Below are 25476 nucleotides of genomic sequence, written 5' to 3'. Positions count from 1 at the left end.
AAATTACTGAGGTTAGTTCTTTTCCTAGCCATCCTTTTAATGCTCTTTATTTATTTATAATATGTTGGAGTTCATTTGATGTTGTTAATAATCCACTTTGGATAGCTCCCTGCTGACCTTGTTGATTCTAATTGGGTTTTTTTGTTTCTTGTTTTTTGTTTTTTTTGAGTATGTGAAACATTAGTGTGATTCTTAGTTTCGCAATTCTGCAAAAATTCTATTCCGTTTGGAGTGTTACTTTACTGTCTTCTGCAACTCTTTCTTCTTATGGAGGGTGGTTCATTAATTGAGGTGGTTAAATCTTTCTGTTGTGTAATAACTCTGTATGGCTGTATTAAGTTCTCTCCTGTGCATCTGTTGGGGACTTGACTAGTTTACCTAGTACCTAATTCAGTGCCACCCTCTCTTGTCAATATAGCAAAATACAGTTTAGTTAATTTATCTCATTTAATGGTGGAAAGAGGAATTGTGTGTCCTTTAATTTTTTTTTCTCTTTTGTATTTCAGGACTCTAAAATTTTTCCTTTTTGTTTCTTTTCCCCTTTACCACTCAGTTGACAAAGATCACTTCTCTCTTCCTTTTGTGGTTTTTACCACCAGAATAAGGCTCCCACTTCAAATCCAGCATAATTTTAAGTCTTTTAAAATTGGTCATGCTGGTCACATGTACACTCTTTTTACTGTTTTATCAAACTTAAGGCAGGCTTACTCTTTGTGGTGATTATTTTAGATCAGCTTTTTACTCATCAGTAGGTCCCTTCTTCCTTCTTTCTAAGTTTTTCCCAGATTGCCTTTCATTGCTATAAGGCTTGTGTTAGGGCAGAAGAATATGAGAAATTGCTTATTTAAATTTGGTGATTTTTCTTTTTTTTTTCTTTTGACTTAAAGTTATTTTGGAAGTTCTCTCTCTTCAAATTATACTCAAGTTGTTGTTGTGTGTAAATTTTATTTGATCTTTTCATTGTTAAGTTTTGTTTATGTTTTTTGTTTTGTTTCTCCTTTTCTTTTTCTTGTTTTTCCTTTTTCTTGTTTTTTTTTCTTAAAATATTGTGAGAACCATCTTTGGTTTTAGGTACCTGGAAGCCCCAATGGTTTTTCACTCTGTTTTCTCTTAACTAATAAATGGGTTTCACATTCTGTTTTGTTTTTTTAAGTTCATTTATTTATTTTGAAGGAGAGAGAGACAGAGACAGAGTGTGAGCAAGGGAGGGGCAGACAGAGAGAGGGAGAAAGAATCCAAAGCAGACTCCTACTGTTAGGGTGGAGCCCAATGCAGGGCTTGAACTCATGAACCATGAGCTCATGACCTGAGCCAAAATCAAGAGTCTGATGCTTAACTGACTGAGCCACCCAGGCACCCCCACATTCTATTATTAGACATTTAGGAGGCCTTCTGAAATTTACTTTGCATATTTATGTGAAAGTCTAGTTAGAATTTTAATCACTCTCCCTACAATTTCATTGATCTTAGAATATTTTGTTTGATTGCCCACCTTCTACTTTTTATGCTGCTGTTCTTAGCCAGTATTTTTTTTTGTTCTTTTAAATACCGTCTGTATTTAAATGTTACTTTTTTGAAAAATGTTTATTTATTTTTGAGAGAGAGTATGAGTGGGGAGGTGCAGAAAGAAATGTGGACAGAGGATCCAAAGCAGGCTCTGCACTGACAGCAGCAATCCCATCGTGGGACTCAAACTCCTGAACTGTGAGATCATGACCTGAGCTGAAGTCAGCTGCTCAACCACCAGAGCCACCCATGCACCCCTTAAATGCTATTTTTTTAATTAATTTTTAATGGTTTTTTTTGGGTTTTTTTTTTGTTTTTTTTTTTTTTTTTGAGAGAGAGCTGGGAGGAGGGGCAGAGATAGAGGAGACAGAGGATCATATGCAGGTTCTTTGCTGAGAGCAGAGAGTCCCATGTGGGGCTTGAACTCATGAACCATGAGCTCATGATCTTAGCCAAAGTTGGACACTTACTCACCTGAGCCACCCAGGCACCCCTTAAATGTTATTTTCATTAATTTTCTGGAGACATTGCTTTCAGATTTACTTACTTATTTTATTGTTAATTTATTTATTTTTAAAAGTTTATTTATTTTGAGAGAGAGAGAGAGCATAAGTGAGGGAGAGGCAGAGAGGGAGAGCCTCCTTGGGATTCTCTCTCTCCCTCTCTGCCTCTCCCCCACTCATGTTCTCTCTCTCTCAAAATAAATAAGTAAACTTTTAAAGATAAATAAATTAACAATAAAATAAGTAAATAAATAAAATAAAGAAAAGAAAAAGAAAAAAAATAAAATGAGTAAACTTAGGTTTTGTTTAACTGAGTGAGCCCATATTCTATCTTCATTGTTGATACATAGTGTTTGTGATAGGAAGTAATAAGTGTTCTAGGTTAATAGTTTTTTGTTTTGTTCTGTTTTGTTTTGGAGGGAGTTAATGTTTGTTTTTTGTCTTTACCACTCTTTACAAATACATTATCATGTTCTTGCTTCCTTGTTGCTGTGAGGAAGACTGTTGTAAGTCTATTGTTAATCCTCTCTTGGTCTGTTCTCTCTAGTGGCTTTTTAATTGTCTCTTTATATTTGGTGTTTCACAGTTCCCTTGTTATTGGTCTGTGTTCCTTTTTATCAACCTTGGAATTTAGTGGGTTTCCCTTATGAATGAATTCATGTAGTCCATAACTTCTGGAAGTTTTTTTTAGCAATAATTATTTTTTATTTCCCCCCATTGTCTCTGTTCTCCCTTTCTGGGGTTCTGATTAAATATATATTGGACGTTTTTGTCCTATTTGCCAAATTCCTTAAACTTCTATTATGTTTTCTATTCCTTATCATCTCTGATATGAGTTTTGAGTAATTTCTTCAACTCTGTGTTCAGTTTCAGTAATACTCTTTTCAGTTAGGTCTAATCTCTATTCTGACCCATAGTTTGAAATTGTTTTGTTTGTTTAAAGTCAGCAATTTTTTTCATTTGTATGAGTTCTGTTTTTTTTATTTTTCAAATCTACATATTTGAGAATGTTGTTTTGCTTGCGCATTTTTGTGTTCCTGTGTTGATTTATTCGGATTTTTTAATATGGTTTTAAAAATGTTTTGTGCCTGATAATTCTAATGCTGATTTTATTTTGGTAATAAATGGGTCTGTTGTTTCCTTCATAACTTGTTATTAGAATATGTTTATGTGTTTGTTTGACTTAACTGACCACATATTCCACAGAGGTAAAGAACTATGTGTCTGTTACTTCTTAATATATAGCTTACTGTCTGTTATTAGTTAAATTCCTTAAATAGTTGTTAAAAGGAGTCCCTATTCTTTTTTCCTCATTTAATAATTGGATAAGTTTTTAAATAGTTCTTTTTAAAGAAACATTCCACTAACTGGCCATTTAGAGCCCTTGCATATTGCACAATGTCTTCTTTTTTGTTCTTCTAACACAGTCCTGATTCTTTGGTAACAATGTTTTCCTTAAACCCCATTTTCTTTTAATACTTAGCATTTCACATAAGTTACACATGAACCATTCTTGCTTATTAGAAATAATCTGTATTGTCTGCTGAAGGCTGTTGAATTTTTATATTTAAATTTAAAGATAACATCTGAATATGGCTTCTTTGATGGTTGTCACTAATTTTTCAAGGCACTAAATGATACCTTTCTGCAATTCCTGATCTTATTTAATTAAGGGATTTTTTTTCCTGCATCATGATAACTTCTGCATAATCTGTTGTGTTTTCTCCCCCAATTTTCTTATATAGTTTAGTTTTTAATATAATGCCTTGACTTTTTACTATTTTTTGTCCTTTATTCTTCTGAGTTGTAAACGTTTTCAAATTTTGACTTCCACTTATTGAATTCAGTTTTATATAGAAAAAGTAGGTTATCTGTCACCTCCAATGAGATTTTTAATTCAAAATACATTTATTTAATACCTACATGAAATCCCTTATGACATAAAATTATTCCTTCTTTGTTCCCAATCCTATGATTGAATCATCTTCTTTAATCTTACTGTCTTCACTTAGTAGTGTCATTTCAGAAAGCGACTGAATTCTGATAATTCCAGTAAGTTATTTCCACCTAGAATGCTGCTTTGCATATCTGGTTTTTTGTTTCTCCTCCCTGGAAAGTGCTTTAGAGGCACAATTCTACTATCTGTGAGCTTCTTCCTGAGAAATAATTCTGCTCTGATGCTTGGAGGGAGCTTGGCCAATCTACTTTTTGCTGGTTAATACTGACAAAAATTAGCACCAGTCTGGTCAGGATGCAACTCTTTTTGTAAGTTGTAATTGAAAGCATGCTTCTTGGAATAAAATAGAGTTTTTAATGCAATGTTAAACACTTTTCTGTGGAACCTGGGGATTAAGATTTTGGATACTATTTACCCATTTAACCAATAGTCAAGAATCTAATGATCATTAACTATGCATCCTTTTCTTTTTAACTGCTGAAAACTATTCCAATAATAATTCCCCCCCCTTCTCTCTCTCTCTCTCTCTCTCTCTCTCTCTCTCTCTCTCTCTCTCTCTCACACACACACACACACACACAGCTACCAAGAAAATATGTTTGCATTGATCCATTTAAGTTTTTCCCTTGTATTAAGTTTGTTATTAAAAATTTGAATCTAAAATTTATAGGAAAAAAGGTTTTTCTGCTGAGAGAATCATCAACATTTTCCCACTAACTGTGTTTCTACCTAGACCTCCCCTCAAGAAGAAACTTGTGCATCATCTTTCTGTCCCCCTTGTCATTTCTCATGCGTTCTGGAAACAGTACCCATTGCCCTCCTATGTCTAGTATATATTGCTTTTCTGCTTATGTACCTACCCTATCTGAGAATGTTTGCCTCATCATCTGGCTTTATCCCCTTGACTTAGGTATATTAATGTCAATTTATCAATGTCCCTTAGATTTAACTCCCAAACCAAGCACTCTTTCATAGTAGGAGGAATCATGTAACACAAAATTCTAGCCTTTGCCATCTTTCCAATTTTCAAGTACAGAAAGCAGGGTTTTTTTTTCTTACTTTATTTTTAATAGGTTATTTCTATAAAGATGCATCCTTTATCTAAATACTTTGATGTTTCAGCGATGTCTTAATAGTCATATATGGGACCAGATCTTTATAGAATTAGCAAATTGACCTAGTAAGTATTTATTGAGTACCTACTATGAATATAGTACTTTATTTGATGTTATAACTTAATTTAGGAGACTTTTCTTTTACTATCTACAATTTAGCTAAGAAAATAAGACTTATATGTGTGAAACCTAATAAAAATACTAATAAGAGAATGATAATGTAAATTATTGATGTTCACTAAAATAGATAATTTCATTAGAGCATGTCATCACAGCCAGGTTTTTGAAAATTGATGAGAAGTAGAAAAACAATTATGAGGAAACCATTTTACTAAAGAAGGAATAGCTGATTATACCAGTATGGCCACAAAAGTGGATTCTGTATAGTAAAGAAGTGAGAACCATGGTTAGAAGGGTTAATTAGGTTGTTTGTGGAGAGTCTTAGATTGTAATGTCAAGTATGTGCTGAAAGTAAGGTGGGTTTGATAATGAAAATGGTGTCCTAGTGAGATGAGAGCTGTAGCCAAAAGCAAAGAAGAGTAGCCAGCTGGGACATCCTAGACCACTCCAGTTAAGACATCCTAGGTAGCATCCAGCATCCCTGTAGCATCCAGCCAAAGGATGGTGCGGATGCAGACTTTGAGCAGTTGGAGTGTGACTGGCGAGGGATGTCACAGTGGAAAGCTAGCAGGGCTGCTGGGCAAGTTGTGTAGGATCAAAACATTCTGCTAATTAAAAGGGACATTGTGTATGAGAACACTTTATTTCAACTTTATTAAGTTGTGAAATTGATAGTAAGAATGATGTTAAAAGAAAATAAAGGATGACAGTGTGACAAATCCCAGATCTAGAAATAATTGACATAACAATGAACTGCTTGTTTCTCAGAGTAGACATCTGCTTTTTGGTTGCCCATGTTTTACCCCCCTGTGCTATGGCGCTAAACACTGCAAAGTTTGGGTCTTTCCTATCTTTATCTGTTAAGCAAAGTAACAGTGGTGGACCCCAGAGTTTTGTTAACTGATTATTTTTCTTAGTTAACTCTTTGTACGGATACTTATTGAATACCTACAGTATGGGTAAGGCATTAAGAAAAAAGGAGACTGACACTGCTATGTGATGATTATGTTAGTAAGTAAATCCAAGTGCATATCATACTGTTTTATTACCGAGGTTTTCTGGAGACAGCTGTTTAACTCAAATTATCAAGAGACAAATGCTTTTCATTTGGATAGGACTGTTTTGTTTTTCTCAAACTCTCATCAATAAGTGACTGCTTTTTCCTGAAGTTTTGGAAATTTATACACAGCAAACTTTTATCTTCATATCCACTAGGGGGCAGTGTGTTACCATTAGATTTTTTTTTTCCTTCCATATCAGGAAAATATATACAATTTCTTTTATTTGATATTATCTTATAAATGTAACAAAAGTGTTAAAAGATTTTTAAGTCAACAATGTAGCATTTTATATATTGTTTATTATATATTTTTGTATATTGTATATGCTCTCTGTAAATGTATGTTATAGTGAGCTTTTAATTGGAATGCTTGACAGTTTTGACATTTTGATATTATTTTGCATAAGTTCACCAAAACAAGGATAGCTGAAAAGAAGGATATTAATATCAAAATAAGAGCAACCTGAATTTCAGGATGGTTTTGTAATTCATAGAAATTGAATTAGGGTTTAGGTATGGAATTTGCTGAGACAACATAATGCTTACGTTTCAAAAAGAGCTGTGTAATCTAGTGACATATCTAAAGCCTAAATTAATATATACATATATTTTAACTTTATAGTTTTCCTTTTAACACAGTACAGTTTTCTTTAGGAGTGATGTGTAGGGAGGATGAGTATCTCTACAAGATTTCCTTTCAGGTTGTCTATAAAGATTTGGACAACAATGATGTCATAGCTTTTCCTGCTATTCTTTGACAACATATTCTGCAAAATAGACATAAATTTGGTTCTAACAGCATACTATAAATTTGTTTATGCCTCTTTAATTCAAAGACTCAGAGCAGTGTAGTACAGTGATAGAATTTAATGTTTAAAAAAAATCTTTTAAAAAGTTTTCAGAGTTCATGTACACTGGGAATAGTTCTGCCATAAGTTGTCCTTGAGAAAATGGAAGGGAACATTCGGAGAGTAAGGAATTTCGAAGACATAGGCTTTATATGAAAATGGCACTACTGGTAGCTGATACGGAGGAGGGAAAAGAGGAGCTGCTATAAATTATGGAACCATTCCTGTCATTCCCAGTCTTCTATGAAAATAACACCTCCTACTTTCCCCGAGTTCCCAAATTTTGCCAACTGCTTCAAAGTCCCGTGAGAATTTTTGCATCAAAACTTTACTCCTTTATGGAAGTTGATAGATACACACAACCATCATATGGACACCTATGTATCAACTGGAAAAGAAACCAACTACAGACAGACAGACTAAAGACCAGGATTCCATTGACATTCCATTGATTTAATTGCTGTGGAGTAAATTTAGAATTACCTTCTGTGTTTAAGACAATAATTGCAACTTCTGTGCATCTTTCATCTAAACATAGGGCATTTCATCTTAATCTTGAAATGACAAAGGATAAAGAAATAGCTAAGTGTGATGTTTCTAGATGAAGTCCATATGAAATCCATATGAATTTTAATCCCAAATAATTCAGTTTGAGAGTATATGAAATTAAAAATAGCTATTATATGTTGATATTTCATCTAATGTTCTTCCTAATATGAAAAAGCATGGTAAACTATCCAGGATCTCAATGAACAATTTTTAATGTATTGAATAAAATTAAGGACAAAATTTTTGTTGTTTCCTTTCGTGTGATGTCCAAGGTATTTTTCTTAAGCTCTAAGTCAGTGGAAAGCTAAGGCCTTGTGATTTATTAACATAATTCTTTCTTGGACTGTCCAATGAAGACAAAAATATTCAAACAAAAAGTGTTCATATCGATTTTTAAGATTTTTTATGAAGATAAATATTTCCTGGAAATTTGGACAGTGTTCTATATTATTGACTTTATGCGATAACAAATCAAATTTAGTTACCAGGACTTAAATAGTCTTGAAACTAAATTTTAGAACAACTTACTCTTCTTACTAGAAGAGTAAGTTGTGTTCCGTTTGGAAATTCTGAAAATAAAACACACTGAAGAAATAAGAATAGCCATAAATCCATCATCCAAAAAGAACTCTTGTTAATTTTTTGCTATTTTCCCCTCTAGTATTTCAAGAAATCAGACCACTGTATTCTTTATTTCCTTTCTTGCTGGCTTCCAATTTTTTGTTTAAATACACTTGTAACCAAAGAAAGTAAATGCTCTATTTTTGAGCTAAAAGTTATGTTTTTATTGTTTTATGACAGGTTAGAATTGGCAATTTTTATGATTTTTCTCAAAAATTTTACATTGCTATGAAGTGAGCAAGATAAAAGAAGTAATTACGATTATGACAATAATTTAGATTTAACACAAACTTTAACACGTTTTGTATCATTAAATACTCTCCTGTTTTTCTTTAAACTCACGAAATGTATGCTTTTGATTTTTATGTGTGAGAATGTAAAAATTGGTGTGCCGTGTTTACAGTTTATGCTCTTTATGACTTGTGAGTAGAAATTAAGGTAAACCTAAAGCCTGGAAATTACTAGAATTACAGATAGTATATGAACTGTTGATAAATGTAATTTTGGTAATTTTATTTATGTGTGTGTGTGTGTGTGTAGGGGGGAGTTTGGGTACTCACTTTTCTTGCAATATCTTTGCAAGGTCTAGCCTCTCACAGTGATATGCCACCATGAAAATTAGTCATGATTTCTTGTTCCCTCAGTATTTCTTGTCCATCCTGGGCTCTGCAGTTTTTGCCTTTTTCTCACCTTTTGCTTGTACCTCCTTCAGGCATTTTTCCAGCCTTATGTGGTCTTACCACACTCTGAATTCTCTCATCCCTTTAGGGCCAGCTGTAACAATACTACCTTCAGCCTCATCTTTTGCACATTTAGGTACATGACATTGCACTGCTTGTCTAGAAATGGGGTTGACTGTTTTTTTGCTTGTTAGTTTCATGTAGTGAATATTCCCAGGTGACATGGCTGCTGAGATAACCCATAGGTGATTTTCTAAATGTCCCAAACAAATTTCCTGGTGGTGCACTGGGGTGTAACAGTAGATAAGGAAGCGGTAGGGAAGTGAAATAGTAGTTGGTCACAGGTATTAAGATGATTATAGCAACAATTCACCATTTCTCTCTCTGTGCTTTGGTTTGGATATGTATGTATTTATTTTAATCTGCCCTCAGGATCATCAGCCCTGCCCATCTCATATTAAACCACTACAATTAGTTATTAATTTCAAGTGTTACATCTTATAGTTGTAAAACATTCTTTATTATAGGTCCCATTCTCTGTTGAAAATGTCCATTTTTCATCAATGTTGCCATCTCTTCCCTATCTTTTTTTAACATATTAATTATAGTTATTTTGAAATTCTTTCAGGCCAATTCTAACATATGGACTATGTCTGAAAATGGTGCAATATATGGATCCAATATATGGATCATTTTCTCTCCTTTATGGTTTTTTTTCCTGCTTTTTTTGCTTTCTGCCTCTTTACTCATGTAGTAAGATTTTATTATATGCCATACTTGAGTTATAAAACGTTTTAAACGCTCTAGCTTATTTTATCTTCCTCCAAAGAATATTAAAATTTGTTCTGGAAAGCATTTGTATTATTGGGAGATCAACCTGATCTTCTGGAGACTGTTTAACCTTTGTTAGGGCCGGTCCAATTCAATTTTGTCTTTATTCCCAGGCTTCACGCATAGCCTTTTAGAGCTCTGAACTGCAAGCCATGGGTATTCACCAAGGTCTCTTCATTCTAGCCGAACTCAGATCTAACCTTCTTGTCCTCAGTACGGTGTAGCCTCTGAAACTTTTGCTCAGCTCCCCAGCTTTCCAGCAGTTATTCTCTGCTAGACCCCATTGAGTTTCTTCCTGTGTAAGCCCAGTTTAAAAGCTGGCCAAGGAATCAAGGAATTTTTAGCAGATTTTTAGAACTTCTCTCAAGTCCCCACTCCCAGGGACTTTGCCTGCAGAAGTCCAATGACCTTAACAACTCTAAATTGCAATCTGTGTCTTTTCTGCCTGAGAAATTATCATTCTTCTCTTCTTGGGCTCTGTATCACTTTATACTTTGGAAAAAATCTCTCAACACGATAGCAGGGGTGAATGTTAGCTAATAGGCTTGTCTTTCAAGGGTTGTAGACATAGAGAGGTGACCTGTCCAAGACCTGCAACAGTATTTTTACATATAGTAGATCATCAGATTTAACTGTCACATATGATCAGAGGGTGATATCAGCCCCTCTGTCATGTGTGAAATTAGCGCACACCATAAAATAATTCTAATAGTTATTATGAATGGATATTTACCTAAGTCTGTGGTTTACGGGTGTCTGATGTAGTCCCCACAGACAAGCTGTGATGTAGCTAATATTGTTATCTCTGTTTTAGATGAAAAAAAAAAGGAGAACTATGAAACTACAGAATTTGCTAAAAATCACTTGAATATTGTCAAAGCCTGTATTCTAGTACCAGCGGACTCGTGACAGAGTTGGTGCCCTTATCAGTTGCATAATTTATTAAAAGAATAGTGTATTTTATTTAAGGAATATACAAATGGGCTGGTGTGCACAAGTTACCTTTGTAATTCAAGTTTTGTAATTCTGGCACATAAATCGAGAAATATTTTTAAATTGAACATACATGCCCTGCACCCAGGTTCCCCTATTTTTAACAACTAAAATCCATAGTTCATTCACATATCCTTAGTTTTACTTAATGTATTTTCTTATTACAGGATATTTTATTACTTTTTGTTGTCATGTCTCTTTAGGCTCCTCTTGGCGATGACAGTTTCTCAGACTTGTTTTTTGATAAACTTCACAATTTTGAGGAGGACTGGTCAGATATATTGTAGGATGCCCTCTTTTGTTTGTATGTAATGTTTTCCTCATGATTAGACTGGGCTTATGTTTTGGGGAGGAAGACCACAGCAGTAAATGCCATTTCATTATATCATACCAAGAATGTGTACTATCAACAGGAGTTTTCAGTATTTATGTTGAATTTGCTTAGTTTTAACATTAAACATTTTTATTATATAATACCTGGTATACACAAGGGAACGCACATATGTATACATATACATATGTGTGTGTGTGTGTGTGTGTGTGTGTGTGTGAGAGAGAGAGAGAGAGAGAGAGAGAGAATGATAATAAAATGACCACCTGTAAGGCCCCTGTGTTCCCCCCCTCCTCAAGGGTTAAAAACACTGGTTTGCATATCCCCTGGCAGCAAGAAATGCTTTTTTAAAGATCTCAGCCAGGGCACCTGGGTGACTCAGTCATTAATCATCTGACTTCGGCTCGGGTCATGATGTCATAGTTTATGGGTTCAAGGAGCTCGAGCCCCACTTTGGGTAAAACACAAACCCCCGGTTAGTGCCACTTTTCCTCTCTCCCCCTCTGCCCCTCACTATTTACACCCTCTCTCTCTCTCACTCTCAAAAAAAAATATCTATGTGAATTTGCCTTTTTTCAAAACTACATTAGCAATACTTTTATAGAGGTAAGAAATTTTGAGATGAGTTTGAAATCCACACATTATTTGAATATCTGCTTTTGTACATACTAGAATTTTCTGATTGTAGGTGTGTCTCAGCATCTTGTTTAATCACTTTTTAAATTTCTCTATTTTTCAGGAATAAAGTAAGCTCAGGAGGGAAAACAGTAGAATAACATAGTTTCTTCTCACCAAATTAAAATTGTTCTAAATGATGCCTATAAAGTTTGCACAAATAAATTAACCTTTAAAAGAGCATTCTTACTTAAATTCATTGTTTAACAATGTGTAAGTTATGGGACTATAAAATGAGGACAGAAGCCTTATTCTTTTTTTTTCAACGTTTATTTATTTTTGGGACAGAGAGAGACAGAGCATGAACAGGGGAGGGGCAGAGAGAGAGGGAGACACAGAATCGGAAACAGGCTCCAGGCTCCGAGCCATCAGCCCAGAGCCTGATGCGGGGCTCGAACTCACGGACCGCAAGATCGTGACCTGGCTGAAGTCGGACGCTTAACCGACTGCGCCACCCAGGCGCCCCAGAAGCCTTATTCTAAGATAAAGAAATGTGATTTTTGTAGCCCTAGGATCTTAAACAGATTTCTTCCCCTTGTTCATTTGTTACTTGGTGGCTTTCATTATCACAAGTATAAACTGTTTTCATAGAAGCTATTCAGATAGTCTTTTTGTGTTTATTTTTAGAGAAGGAAACTTAATTGTCATCATCTTTTGTATGTCTCAATAAATGAGACAGGTGTGGATGTGTATTATAAACTGTACAGTATTGTAATTAATCATAAGGAGTGACAAATACGTATTTATAGTTAATTTGTATTTTGTTCAGTTTTAGAGTATTCTGTGTATTTATGAATGAATAACATTTTAAGCATAAACATATATGGCTTTAGAATGATTTGTTAATATGTGATTTTCAGGAAACCTGTACAGCATTTGAAATCCAATATTGAAATGTCATTAAACTCACTTGAGGGGTGCCTGGGTGGCTCAGTCGGTTAAGCGTCCGACTTCAGCTCAGGTCAGGATCTCGCGGTCTGTGATTTCGAGCCCCGCGTGGGGCTCTGGGCTGACAGCTCAGAGCCTGGAGCCTGTTTCAGATTCTGTGTCTTCCTCTCTCTCTGCCCCTCCTCCATTCATGCTCTCTCTCTCTGTCTCAAAAATAAATGTTAAAAAAAAAATTAAAAAAACTCACTTGAGGGTCACCTGGGTGACTCACTGGGTTAAACGTCTGACTTCAGCTCAGGTTGTGATCTAACTGTTCACGAGTTCAAGCACCACATCAGGCTCTGTGCTGACAGTGCAGAGCCTGCCTGAGGTTCTCTCTTTCTCACTCTGTCTCTGTCTCTCTGCCCCTACCCCACTTGTGTGCTCCCTCTCTAAGAAATAATAATTAATTTTAAAAATCTTTAAAAAAAAAAACCTCACTTGCAAGATGCAAAGTACTGACCATTTAGCCCCTTTGTGGGTTTTCCCCAGCTCCCCCCTTGCGAACACAATCAGGCAAACTGATGGAAAAGAGGAGCTTATGCAGAGGTGGTCTCTCACCAACATCCTCATAAGTGAGGAACCTTGGATCTCTGAGCTGGTGAAGGTGTGATAGTAGAAAGGTTTTGATTATATTTTTTGTGCCATTGCCAGGCTTCCTGGTAAATGTGAAAACAGGAGTCAACAGAGTAACCCAAAAGCGGTCACTGTTATTAACAAATGAGTTAAACTGAGAGGGTGATGATTTCTCTATCATATAGCTTCCTGTGATTTGAATTCATTATAATTTGTGGAGTGCTACCATGTGTTAGGCATTGAACTAAGTGTTCCGTATTCAGAAAGAAAATGAAAAATTCTTTATATCAAGAAACTCATCATCTGGTGGAAGAGATAGATGGTTAACTCAAAAGGCTATTGCAAACTCAGTGTACCAGAGGAATTCATAGCTGTGGAAACAGATTCACCTCATCCAACTGGGCTGGAGGGCAGGAGTTAGGGTAGATTGTAGCCATTGAAAACTGGGTCGAACTATAAAGAGTAACCACGGTCAGCCAAACTTGAAAGAGAGTGGGATAGCTTTTCTGGCAAAGGCATTAACTGGTGCAAAGGGGGGAAAGGCTAGAAAAAGAGCTTGTTTGGGCAATCATAAGCAGTTCTGTGTGGCTGGGAGAATTTAGTGATCATAAGGGAAAGGCAGGAAGAGGATGGAAGGGTAAAGAGGTAAAGGGTTCTGACTTGATCCTGAAGTTCAAAAGGTGGCCTTGAAAGGATTTTAGGCAGTGTAGTGAGGTGAGCAGATCTGTACTTTAAGTGTTTTGATTCCTGTGTGGGAAACAGGGTAGAAGAGGACAAGACTTGAAAGAGACTGTTGGTGAAATTGCTGCAGTAATTCAGGACAGAGATGTTTTGCTGGGAGCAGGGCTTTGAATGGCTTGTATGGATTGAAAAAAACACCAAGGAGGTAGAAGCAGGAGGTACTTTGCTACACTGAACATTAGGAAAAGGCATTAAAGGGATGCCTGGGTGGCTCAGTTGGTTAAGCGTTGGGCTCTTGGTTTCGGCTCAGGTCATGATCTTATGGTTCGTGAGTTTGAGCCCCACATTGGGCTCTGTGCTGACAGCATGGAGTGTGCTTGGGATTCTTTCTCCCTCTCTCTCTTCCCCTCCTCTGCTCACTCCTCTCTCTCAAAAACAAATAAATAAACATGGGGGGAAAAAAAAGGAAAAGGCGTTAAGGATGATGCCCACATTTAGAGGTTGGTTACCAGGTCCTTCTTTTTGAACCTAGTGCAATTAATAACACAAAAATCTTTTTAAAGGTATTATCTCTCTTTTGACTTTCTTTTCCCCTTCATACTATCATCCCTTCATCCCCTCAAGAAGAGTAAATCATTAGAGTAAACATATATTCATAGGCAGTATGATTTCAAAGGCAAAACCACATTTCAGCAACTTGTGAGAAACTCATTTCACTAATTTGCCTGATCCTTACTTCACAAACAACAAGCCGTTTTTATTTTTCCTCCCAACCAGTATTCACAGTTTATAACAAAGTCTGTTGTTGGAGAACACTCAGAAACAAGATGAAGGAAAGGTTTGCATCATTGATGAACTATTCACACTTGAGTGATGAGCCAAAGTTGGTCAGATATTGGATTAAGGGAAAATCTTTTGTTTCATACTGTTAACATTTGAAACTGTGTCAGAGTTTTCTTGGTATCTTCAGCGGATACTTTTTGCATATAATGAAAAGTGCTTGCAAAAGCATTTCTCCTTGGGGGCACTGGGTGGCTCAGTCAGTTAACCCTCTGATTTGGGCTCAGAACATGATTTCATGGTTCATGGGTTCAAGCCCTGTGTCAGGCTCTGACACTGACATCTCAGATCCTGGAGCCTGCTTCAGATTCTGTGTCTCCTTCTCTCTCTGCCCCTCCTGGCTTATGCTCTGTCTTTCTCTCTCAAAAATATATATACCTTATTTTTTTTTTTTAATTTCTTCTTTATTTGAGGGACCAAGTATATACCAGTGGCTGTGGCCTGAGTTCCATAAATGCCTACTCTAGAGAGCAGCATACCTTGAAGAGTGGCTCATAAAAACAGTAGAATAGTGGTTATCAGCAGCTGAGTGGGGAGGAGATGGGGAGATGTTGATCAAACAGTACAAACTTTACTTATAAGTAAATAGGTTCTGGGGATTTAATGTATAACATGGTGCCTATAGGTAACAATATTTTATGCTTGAAAGTTGCTAAGAGAGTAGATCTTAAATGTTTCACTACCCTTGTAGTGGTAGGTGTATGAGGTGATGGATTAAGTTTCTTGTAGTAATCATTTCATAATTTATATGTATATTATATCATTACATTGTACACCTTAAACTTATACAATGTTATCTGTCAGTTATGTCTCTATAAAGCTGATGGAAAAAGTAAAAATGAAGAAATATTAAAAAAAAAACTTGAAGTAACTATTAAATTTAATGTGTGACATCTTTCTAAAAATTATTATTATCTTCTTTTTTTTTTTATTTTTTTAGGACGAGCAGAAGCTACAGGAAAGTTTAAGGCAAGGTGCTACGATTATTGCCACCTTAATCAAAGAAAGAAATTCTGGACTTGTTGGTCAGCTCCTGGTAGCATGAAGAACACAGAGATAATTACTTATTGGGTTTTAGAAACATTTATCTAGGTATCTCTGCTGTGCTCCCTCCCTATTATATGTAGTGGCATGTTTATATTGTCTTTTATGTCTCATAATTGATGGGATGTGATGTTTGGGTTAAAAAAGTGGATCATTGTTTTATCTGTGAAATAAAAATATACTTTTGTGCATGTCAAATATAAATCGAATCAGAAAATAGGTAAATGGAAAGTAATTGCTTTCACATAATCTTTGCACAAAAGCATAAAAGATTGAATAGAAATAATGATGGCTGAGCTAATCATCCTCGAAATGAGAATTCGGAAAACAACCATGATCTTATCTCTGTGTTAATTAGCAAATCACATTGTCTTGATACTAAAAGATATGACTTAGAATTATTCTTAATACTAAAATTGTCCTCTTTCCATGTGATATTTTGACCTGTATTCTAATTTTCCACACCTTAAAAAATAAATAAAAGAGGAGATAACAGGGAACTCTGGTTGAGATATTTTCACCGTTGGGCCCACATTACTCTAGGTCTATAAAGAAGATGTAATCCTCTCCTACTTTCCATTTTAAAATTGTATGTTTTCCTTGGTTTATGAAAAATAATTTTGACTTACTTTGAATGGTCTCTGAGTTTTCTGGATACATTTAAAAGAAGACTGGAAATCCCCATGAAAGTGAAATTATTTTGGTCAATCCCAAATTAGTCTTTTTTGAAAAGGAGGGAGTCATTGCATCTTCAAGAATTAAATTATTTTTTGATACAGATACTGTTGTTGTTTAAAATCAAGTTTTCAATCTTTCAAATTTCCCCTGGTATATACACCTTAAATGTGTAAATGATTTTCCCTAAAACTAAATTTTACAATCATGTACATCCAATCATTAGAGATAACTTTTATTCTATATTTACATTTACTTTATAAAACACATTAGATCAGATTCCAAGACTTAGGTTACATGTGGAAACTATAAAAGCTGCAGGAGATGTTATCAGTTGAAGATCGACTGTGAAATACCTACCTTACAGAATTTCTTCTTAACAAGTTGGATGATTTTCTCTATTTTTCTCAAGGATCTATTTTGGTGGGAGAGTTGATGTTTTACATTTCAGTAATAGTAGAATATAATGGACCTGGAGTTATTACTATAATTCATTCTCTTAAATGAAATGTATTGTTTCAGTGTAGCTTGGATGTAAATTTCTGGGCTTGCCACTTTTTTCCTCTCTCTCTAGGGATGTTAAGAAATATAAAATAAATGATATAGTTCAAATTCTTGAGGATGAAAATATATGGATAATGTGTAGATTTTTGGTTAGAATGCCTGTGTCATTGTTAAGGTGGTGGGTTGGCTGTGTTGCGAAAGGTTCACACCTGCACCTTTTTAAGTCTTCAGGTGAAAATGTTTTAAGAATTTGGAAGTGCTTATAAAGGCAAATAGGGAAATGTTATCCGGGTTTTAAAGAGAAAGTGCCTTTGAGTAAAAGGCAAGAATCGGCCTATCTATGACACAACAAAACTATTCTATCGATTGAGTGCTAATTAAGTTACCTTAGATTCCAACTTATTTATGGACTGTTATGCAAGACGAAAATTTATCTAGGAGCAATGACTGTGAGTTTACCCTAGGCAATTGGAATAGTGTAATGAAGTTTTAGTTAATATTAAATTGTGCATGAAATAATTACCATCATCATCATCACCTTATCATAGCATTCAATCTTTTTCTTTACAGTTTATAAAGTGATTCACAGCTTTGAAAATAATTTAAAGAAGTCTTCTCACATCCTTGACTGCTTAGATGGAACTGGAGGTTCAGGGATCTTTAACTGCCTTGTCCACAGCTGTGGGGCTGCGTAGTGACAAAAAGTAGGGATTAAACTCAGGACCACTCATAGTAAGTTTCAACCTCATCTCCCTGTTTAATCATAATGCTGGCAAAGGACATCCAGCCGAGAAGCTATGGGAAGTAAGCCAGAGGCTCCAAATGTGCATTGGAGGAATGGATAAGGAGGGACAGATCATCCCAATGACCAGAGGAAAGTCCTGAAGCTTTTGGCTTTCTAGCCATCTTTCCAACATAGACTAATTGGTAATTATACCTAGAGGTGAAGGGAATGGAGAGAAGTATTAGCCAAGAGAGAAAGATAAACTGATTGTTTTTATTGTTTAAGAGATCCAGAGGCAAACTTTATAGTTACATTTTCATCACTGCTTCTGTAAACTTAATTACTTTCATGGGAACTCTTTTTTTCACTTTATTTTCCCAAATATCGTTAAAAATAATAGTAATTTATGCTTCAGGGGTGTGCATTGTCCTCTACCTGTGGAAAGTTCTGTGGAAAGACTCTTTTTTTCTAAATGTTTGCTAATTGAGTGCAATTTAATTAGCCTTTTAAAGAATTTAACAGTGTGTTCAATGGTTTGGTTAATGACATACTGGTAAGAGGTATAAATTTTTTAGAACCGCTCAGTTTGAGAGATAACTTGTTGCAAGTATATGAATTTACAGGTAAGAATTAGACTTCTCTATTCCACTCAGAGCCGTTCTTTCTGTGGTCACTTTAAGCGATTCGCATTGGCTCAACAGGTAAACTTTCACTTTCATACTGGATCTTTAGCACTATAAAACTTTACTATGTATAAATACAATGATCATTTTATAAAAATTACAATGCAGTAAAACATTTTCTTATATTAAATCTTCACATTTTATTTCCTTTTAATATTGAAACTACTTAGGCCAAGGAAAAATAAGTAATAGTTTAAGTGTTAAAGCCATTTTGATGAAGAAAGATTGAATTTTAAAAGTTTAATTCAAAAATAAACAGAATAAATGAAAAATACTTATCATGTTGGGCTTTATTAGTATGGTTTAAAATAAGTCAGAACTGGCTGTGTGAGGTGCCTGGGGTACTGTACCATTTTATATGTTCTTGTACATTTTTAGTTTCAAAATTGTGAAAAATGTACAGATTTTTTTAAATGACAGCAACACACTATTCAAGATTTTCAATATATTCTCTTTATAAAGCAAAATATGTGTTTGATAAATAACTAAGTGGTTGGTATTTTAATATCCAATGGCAGTTATCATTGATATTTAGTGTATATATACATATTTTTAAAACTAACTCAATTACAATTGAATAAATATAACATTTACTCTCAGAAAATAACAGTGATGTTTTATTTTATAGAATTTGAGATCCAGATTTATTGTTCTGTAAAATATATTAAAAATGTGCAAAATCAGAAGTCTCAGTTTTTTTTTTCTTCTTTCCCTCATATTTAGCAGGTTTCCTAGCAATTAAAATGGCTGCTGAGAATATAAAAGCTATATTCAGTCACAGTGGAACGGAGTACTGTGATTACTTAACAGTGTCTGCATGGGGGTAGTGAATTGAATTTCGTTCAGAAATATTCTTTCTTTCCACTTAGCTTCCATAGGAGGAATATATGTGCACACCTTGACTTTGGGATTCACCGTGTAAGCTGCTCTGACCAGCAGAGTGAGGCACAAGTGGCTTGTGTATGCCTGAGACTAGACTTAAGAGACTTTGCATGTTGCCATTTGCTCCGTTCCGCTCTTGCTCCCACCATGAGATGAACATGTCCTACCTGGCCTGGTGTCTCCAAAGGAAAACAAAAGCCCAGATCAGCTGATGTCCAGATAATCAACAAATGGATGAAGAGGCCCTGCTGAGAGCAGCAGGGTTCCCCAGGCCAGTTCAGGTGACCTCCACCAGACAGGTGAGCTAAAGCAACGCTCAGTGTTGTTTGCTAATACTATGTTTTGAAACTTTTTATTGCACACCAAGTGGTAACCAAGGAAAGAACATCTGTGGCAATGCATCAGTATGTTTGTCCTCACAAATCTAGGATGTATCTACTGACACACATTTTGCTAAGTAGAATGCTTGTGAGGAGAAATGTTGGTCCCAAAGTACTAGAAGGTCCTGAGGGTTTCTTCCTCCCTATTTAATAGTTACTAAAAGAAAAACAGACCTGAAAGTTTTAGAAAAGTTTACAAAGGAAGTTAAACTTTCTTGGGCCTAAAATGATATTGAATTGAAATATAGGCATTTAAAATAATAATAAAAATAACTAACATTTATTGAATGAGTGCTATGTTCTAGAAATTGTTCTTAGTGCTTTTCATGTATCTTTTTTTTCTTCATAATAACTTTATGTGCCAGGTTGTGTACCAATCTCTGTTTTAAAAAATGAAGAAACCAAGGCATATACATTTCAAATAACTTCTTGAGAGTAAGAGTCACCCAAGCAGCATGTGGGAGAAATGAGGTTCACAAAGGGCTTTCTCACTTTAGAGCTCATATTCCTAAACACAATGGCATGCAATATTACAAAAACATAATACTTTAAGATCTGTTAAAGAATGACTCTCAAAAGAGTCTTCTTTAATAAGAGGTGAAAAAGCTAAGTCCCATTGTCTTTCGGTATTTCTATACTCTTCCTTTCCTTTGCCCATCATCACCCCCAACACATGAACATGCTTTGGAACATCACTGTGTCTGCCTGTGCCATTAAAATTTACAAAGACTAATACTGATGTACAATTACTATCAATGCCATCTCTGAGGGCTCTAAAGTTGTAGGAATTTTTTAGTGGATCTCAGATACACTTGAATAACGAAAAATCAGAAGTACTTTCCTGATGACCCAGAGGTGAATATAGATAGCCATTTGTGCCTCAGCAACATGAGAAGACATAAAAAGAGAAGTAGAAATCCATTCGTCATGTTTATAGGAGAAAGGAAAGTCTAGAGAAATGCCAAGGCATGACGAAGTATGAAGTCTTCCCTGGCCATTAGACAGTCCTAAGCACATATGTCAGTATTTGCTTGATGGGCAGTTTTTGGGGTGAATGGTGCTCCATATAATGAGGTAGACCTGAGCAGAGCCAGATTGTTTTCTCTTACCATCTGAAATACTGGAATCTTTGATTTTTAAAAATGGCTTCACAGCTGAAATGCATTATGTAAATATATTCTCTACTTAGTTGAAGATACTACCAAATACTCTGAGCAGTTCTTAAAACATATGGGTCTATTTAGCAGCATGGATAAAGCTTGACTTGTCAAATGCATTATTATTTATTTTTTTTTTTTGCCAGTTTAACCTTAATTAATCTTTGCAGGGTCTCTTTGAGGTAGGTCTGTATCAGCCTTGTGTTGTGACAGTTGCAAAAAGGCATATGCAGAGATTAAGGCCTCCTGATCACTCCACACACTGAAAGCCAAACTGAGTTTGGGAATCCAGAATTTCTGAGTCTACTTCAGACAGTTTTTCAGGGAATTAGATTACAACTAGGAAGGGGCTGTTCTGTACTTAAGGTTTTAACAAAATCTAAACCTGCATCCAGAATTTTACCTGGAGGCATTCCCTCATTTTTCATTTTGCAAAATTGCAGTTGAGCCCAGGGGCAAAAACTTCAACAAGGCACTCTTAGTGATCTTTCTGACCCGAGTGGAGACATGATTTGAGATTCCAGAAGGAAGCCAATTTTGTAAGAATTTCCACTAGTCTGTAGACTATAATAATTGGGTTATTTGGATAAGGTTTGGCAAAGCATCTAGAAGATTAACTGAATGAGGTTTCTGGAGGTTTGCCATTCTGGAGCTATCCATTTTGTTCTTTGTTCTACCTCATTATAAAATGCGCTATTGAAATTGGTTGGTTTGTTGGTATGTGAGGTTTTGCTTTCTCCCCCCCCCCCCCCTTCTTATTCTTTGCATCTGAGCCCTTAATTTGGTTGAAAGCAAGCTCTTCAGTCTAAGTGGATAACAAAACATCCCTTTGAGGAGAAGGAAATAGATGATAAAATCTGCATGTTACTAACTTTTTCAATAGTTTGAAGGAATTTCTCTTCCATCCTGTGTGTGTTTTTAAGACCCTGTTAAGTTCATAGTTCCTTTTTTCTTTTCTTGTTTGAATGGAAGATCATTCTCTTGAGTTTTAAAAATGTGTTATTGAACTGCCCAGTTCAGGAATTTCGTTGCCTGTTTTACTGAATGGAGGTATGTATGACCTGATAGTAAAAGAATGCTATTCAAAGACATTTCCGCCTGTTTGTTTCTTGGATCAGTGACTGTTCACATAAAATCTGGAAAGAAGCCAAAATGTGTAAACAAATTAAGAATTTTGAGTATCCCAGTGGGAATATCCATAAATTTTACCATGAATCAGGAATTTAAGATAAGTGTAATATGCTTTAATAAGATAGCAGGGCGAAACAACTATAGACCAAATATCCTTGGCTTTAGTTTGAGAATCTTCATGGATATTAAAAGATCTGGTTTAATTGTGCAGTTATACATAACACTATTTTTCCCCAAACTTATATATGTTGCCTAAATTGAATTTCATTTTTATTTCACTAACTTTTAGTTGTTTACTATCAGACAAACTTTCAACTCTGAAGCCACTGCTTTAAATTATTTTGGCCCACCAAATATATAGGATATGTAAATTATTTATCTTTACCCTTGATAATGAATCACCCTCTACCCATCTGCATAAATCTGTGACTACAGTAAATGACACTTTGGTAGACTGGGGGTTTTTCCACTAGTATTTTTTTGATATATATACTCTTCTTCCAACTGTCTCTCTAGCATATGAATTGAAAATTGTGGTCTCTCTAGTTCCTTTCACTTAGAATTAAAACTTAAATGTAAAACTTCCCCTTAAGAAAGATTACCCTAAGTTTAATTCCTCTTAAACTTTGAACAGGTTTATCACCATTAGGATATCTCTATTAATTTCATCTTGACTCTCTCTCTCTCTCTCTCTCTCTCTCTCTCTCTCTCTGTGTGTGTGTGTGTGCACGTGCACGTGTGCATGTAGGGAGAGAATGTAGACAAAGAAAAAAATGGATATATTTTTTCATGTCAACATTTTTTTGAAAGAATTATTCTCAAACAATTGCAGCATGAGCTTGGCCTCTGCACATATAAGAAGAACTTCTAGAGATTAGCATATTAGCTCTCACTGATTTAGCAAAGTTTATCTTAAATAAATTGGGAAAATAGAGAAAATATATTGTACCTACTCAAATATAACAAATACAAATTTGTATATAGTAATTATGCATAATTAACAATACTGATTGGCAAAGCAGATCCAACACAATTTTTAAGTAATTGTATAGCTTTAGTAATAGAGACCTCACTAGCCCCTGATATAAAATGATTTTACATTATTTTTTTTAAACCCATGTTATTAAAACATGAACTCATATGGTTTCTGCCAGTGGCTACACTGACTCAAAGTCATACTCCCTACAATTTCATGAATGCTCTAGAATAAGTCCCTCAGTTTCTCTTACTCTTTTCATTGTGTTGCCATGTTGTAACTTCTCCTAATGATGGTCATGAGAAAACCACTCTGGGTCCTGCTGGTTCTAGTCTTAACTGTTCCTGTGTGTCCTCCTGTAGCCCCAGAGGAGGGACTGTCCTTGTATCCAGGGTATCAGTCTTGGATGCTCTTCTAGCTCACTCAGAGAGCTTAACCAAGGAGCAATTCTAGGAGGTAGAGGCTGGATGCTCCCCAACATTGCAGTCATCTCTCTGTTGCTGCAGGGATATGTGTTGCTACCAGCGAGAAGCCAAGGTAGGTTTTGCCAGTCACATCAGGCCTGTCTCCACTGGCTCACTATCAGAAACACTCGATTCCTGGGTGTCTGGTCCCAGTTATTCCTAGACCAGAGAGCAAGCCGTGTCTACCCTCAGCTACATCTTCATTTGAAGGACTGATTTATGTCTTATCTCCCAATGAGACCCTCTTCAGAGTGGGTGATAGCACTATCATCCCTTCTCTTCAAGAGAAAAGCTCAATGTGTCCAACAAGTTCAACATAAAGGAGTGTGAATGTCAGATTTCCTAACGTCTGGATTTTTTAGTGTTAGCCATGGTTAACTTGCAACACTAAGAAAATGGTCTTTTCTTCCCCAAAATACCGTATCTAACTGGGAGAAATATTTTACGAGACTTGAATAAATTAGACAGTTTTACAAAGTAACACAAATGAAGGGTAAAGTATGTAAAATAAAGACTCTGCTTTTTTTTTCTTTTTAAAATTGCTGTGATCTTTATTATAGTAGAAGAGGATCTTAGAGACAGTTATTCAGTTATAATTACCATTGAGTCGCATTTTAGTCTTCTCCTAATAATTTTTACATATCTGATATAACTTTTATGAGAACTCAGTTATCTATACTTTATAGAAAAGCCTGAGGCTCACAGAGAACACGTGATGTTCCTAAGATCACACAACTCATAAGTGGCACTGCCAGTTCCCAAATCCTGTATTTTTTTTTAATTCCCCCTATGCTTCTTGTCATCAATAGGGTCTAAAAGTTATCAGTAAGAAATGTTATAAGTTAGAATAAGAAATGACAAAGGATAAATGTGGTTATCAGTGCAGCTTTTGAGAGTCTACTTGATCAGTCGGGTTTAAGTTTTTGTTTCTATCCTCATTACTTTGTGGGCTTCAGGCCAGCTGTCAGAGGTAGTCGTTAACAACAGAGGTGTATTTCCTGGTCAGTAAAGTGAGAACGCCAGAGCAGACCAAATGCTGGTCCCTTAATTGAGTGTCTCTTATGTTCAAGACCTCTAGGTGCTGTGGAAATTGTATAAAGAGATGAAAGGCAGGATTCCTATTCTCCTTGAAATGTTTTTTTTTTTTTTTTCCTGGAAAAGTGAGAAAAACAAATGAAAATTTTGACTATGGAAAGTGATACAGTAAATGTGAAATAAGTGGTATCATTAGGTATTGATGGGTTCAGAGGAGAGAAATTCAAGCATTTGAGGTAGAGGCTTCTCGGTCTTATTGTTGCCCTAGTCTTGATGATTTCACTTAGGCTCTTACTAAATTCTTTCCCTGGGCTTTCACACAAGGCAGCACTTCCTCCTTTGCCAGTATTCGTGTAGCACCGGTGGATACCTTCACTTTCTGATCACATATTTTATTGAAATGTTCTTTTTATACATCTCTGTCCACTTTGAAGATGTAATCTCCTTGAGGCTAAGCATGAAAGTTTTACCTATCTGGCTAATTTCAGTTTTCATTAAATGTAACAGTAACCTGTAAAGTAAGGTCCCTTTCAGGCATGAAATTTAATTTCAGACTCTCAACAGTATCAACACCCTTTAATTAAGCCTTTATCTGCTGGGATATAAACCCTTGAGAAATGTACAGTCTTGTTTAGCAAGAGAGATGGAATACATAGATGAAGTGATATCTAGGAATCCATCGGAGCCTATGTAACGTGTTGGAATCTTCAATTCATAAATTCATGTGTCTACAAAACCTATTTTTAAAAAATCTGTTTATCTGTGATGTCAAGCCCCAGTCCTCGGGGGTTAGGCTAGAAGTCAACCTCAGGCATCATTCAGGCTCTTCTCTCATGGATGTTGGAAGACCCTGGGTGTCAAGCATCAGACCATCATAACTGTCCCTCTCATCCTCAGCGGTTAGTCCTCACGGTCCTCTCAGGGTCATCACCCCCCTTCTCCATCTCCAGATCTCTCTTTTTGTCTTCTGGCCTCGAAGGTCCTTCCTCTCTTCCCCTTACCCAAGGA

The 25476-nt window shown here is 35.6% G+C and overlaps 1 protein-coding gene across 2 annotated transcripts in view; it reads left to right on the top strand.

Moving 5' to 3' along the window:
* Positions 1-24496, top strand: part of CRPPA (CDP-L-ribitol pyrophosphorylase A) — a 332720-nt gene extending 308224 nt beyond the window's left edge. The window contains exons 10-11 of one of the 2 annotated variants that reach the window (XR_007150469.1): positions 15754-16596; positions 24487-24496. Coding sequence is in view for 1 of the 2 variants with exons in the window: in XM_047850755.1 (XP_047706711.1) it covers positions 15754-15858 (105 nt within the window). In the remaining variant the exon portion in view is untranslated. Of the gene's footprint in view, positions 1-15753; positions 18991-24486 lie in introns of those variants that run through there. The other variant, XM_047850755.1, reaches the window with a different exon arrangement.
* Positions 24497-25476: the final 980 nt, after the last annotated feature.

This window comes from Prionailurus viverrinus, chromosome A2 (assembly GCF_022837055.1).
Source record: "Prionailurus viverrinus isolate Anna chromosome A2, UM_Priviv_1.0, whole genome shotgun sequence".
Taxonomy (NCBI): domain Eukaryota; kingdom Metazoa; phylum Chordata; class Mammalia; order Carnivora; family Felidae; genus Prionailurus; species Prionailurus viverrinus.
Note: the sequence above shows the minus strand (reverse complement) of the source record. Positions and strands in the feature narration are given on the sequence as shown.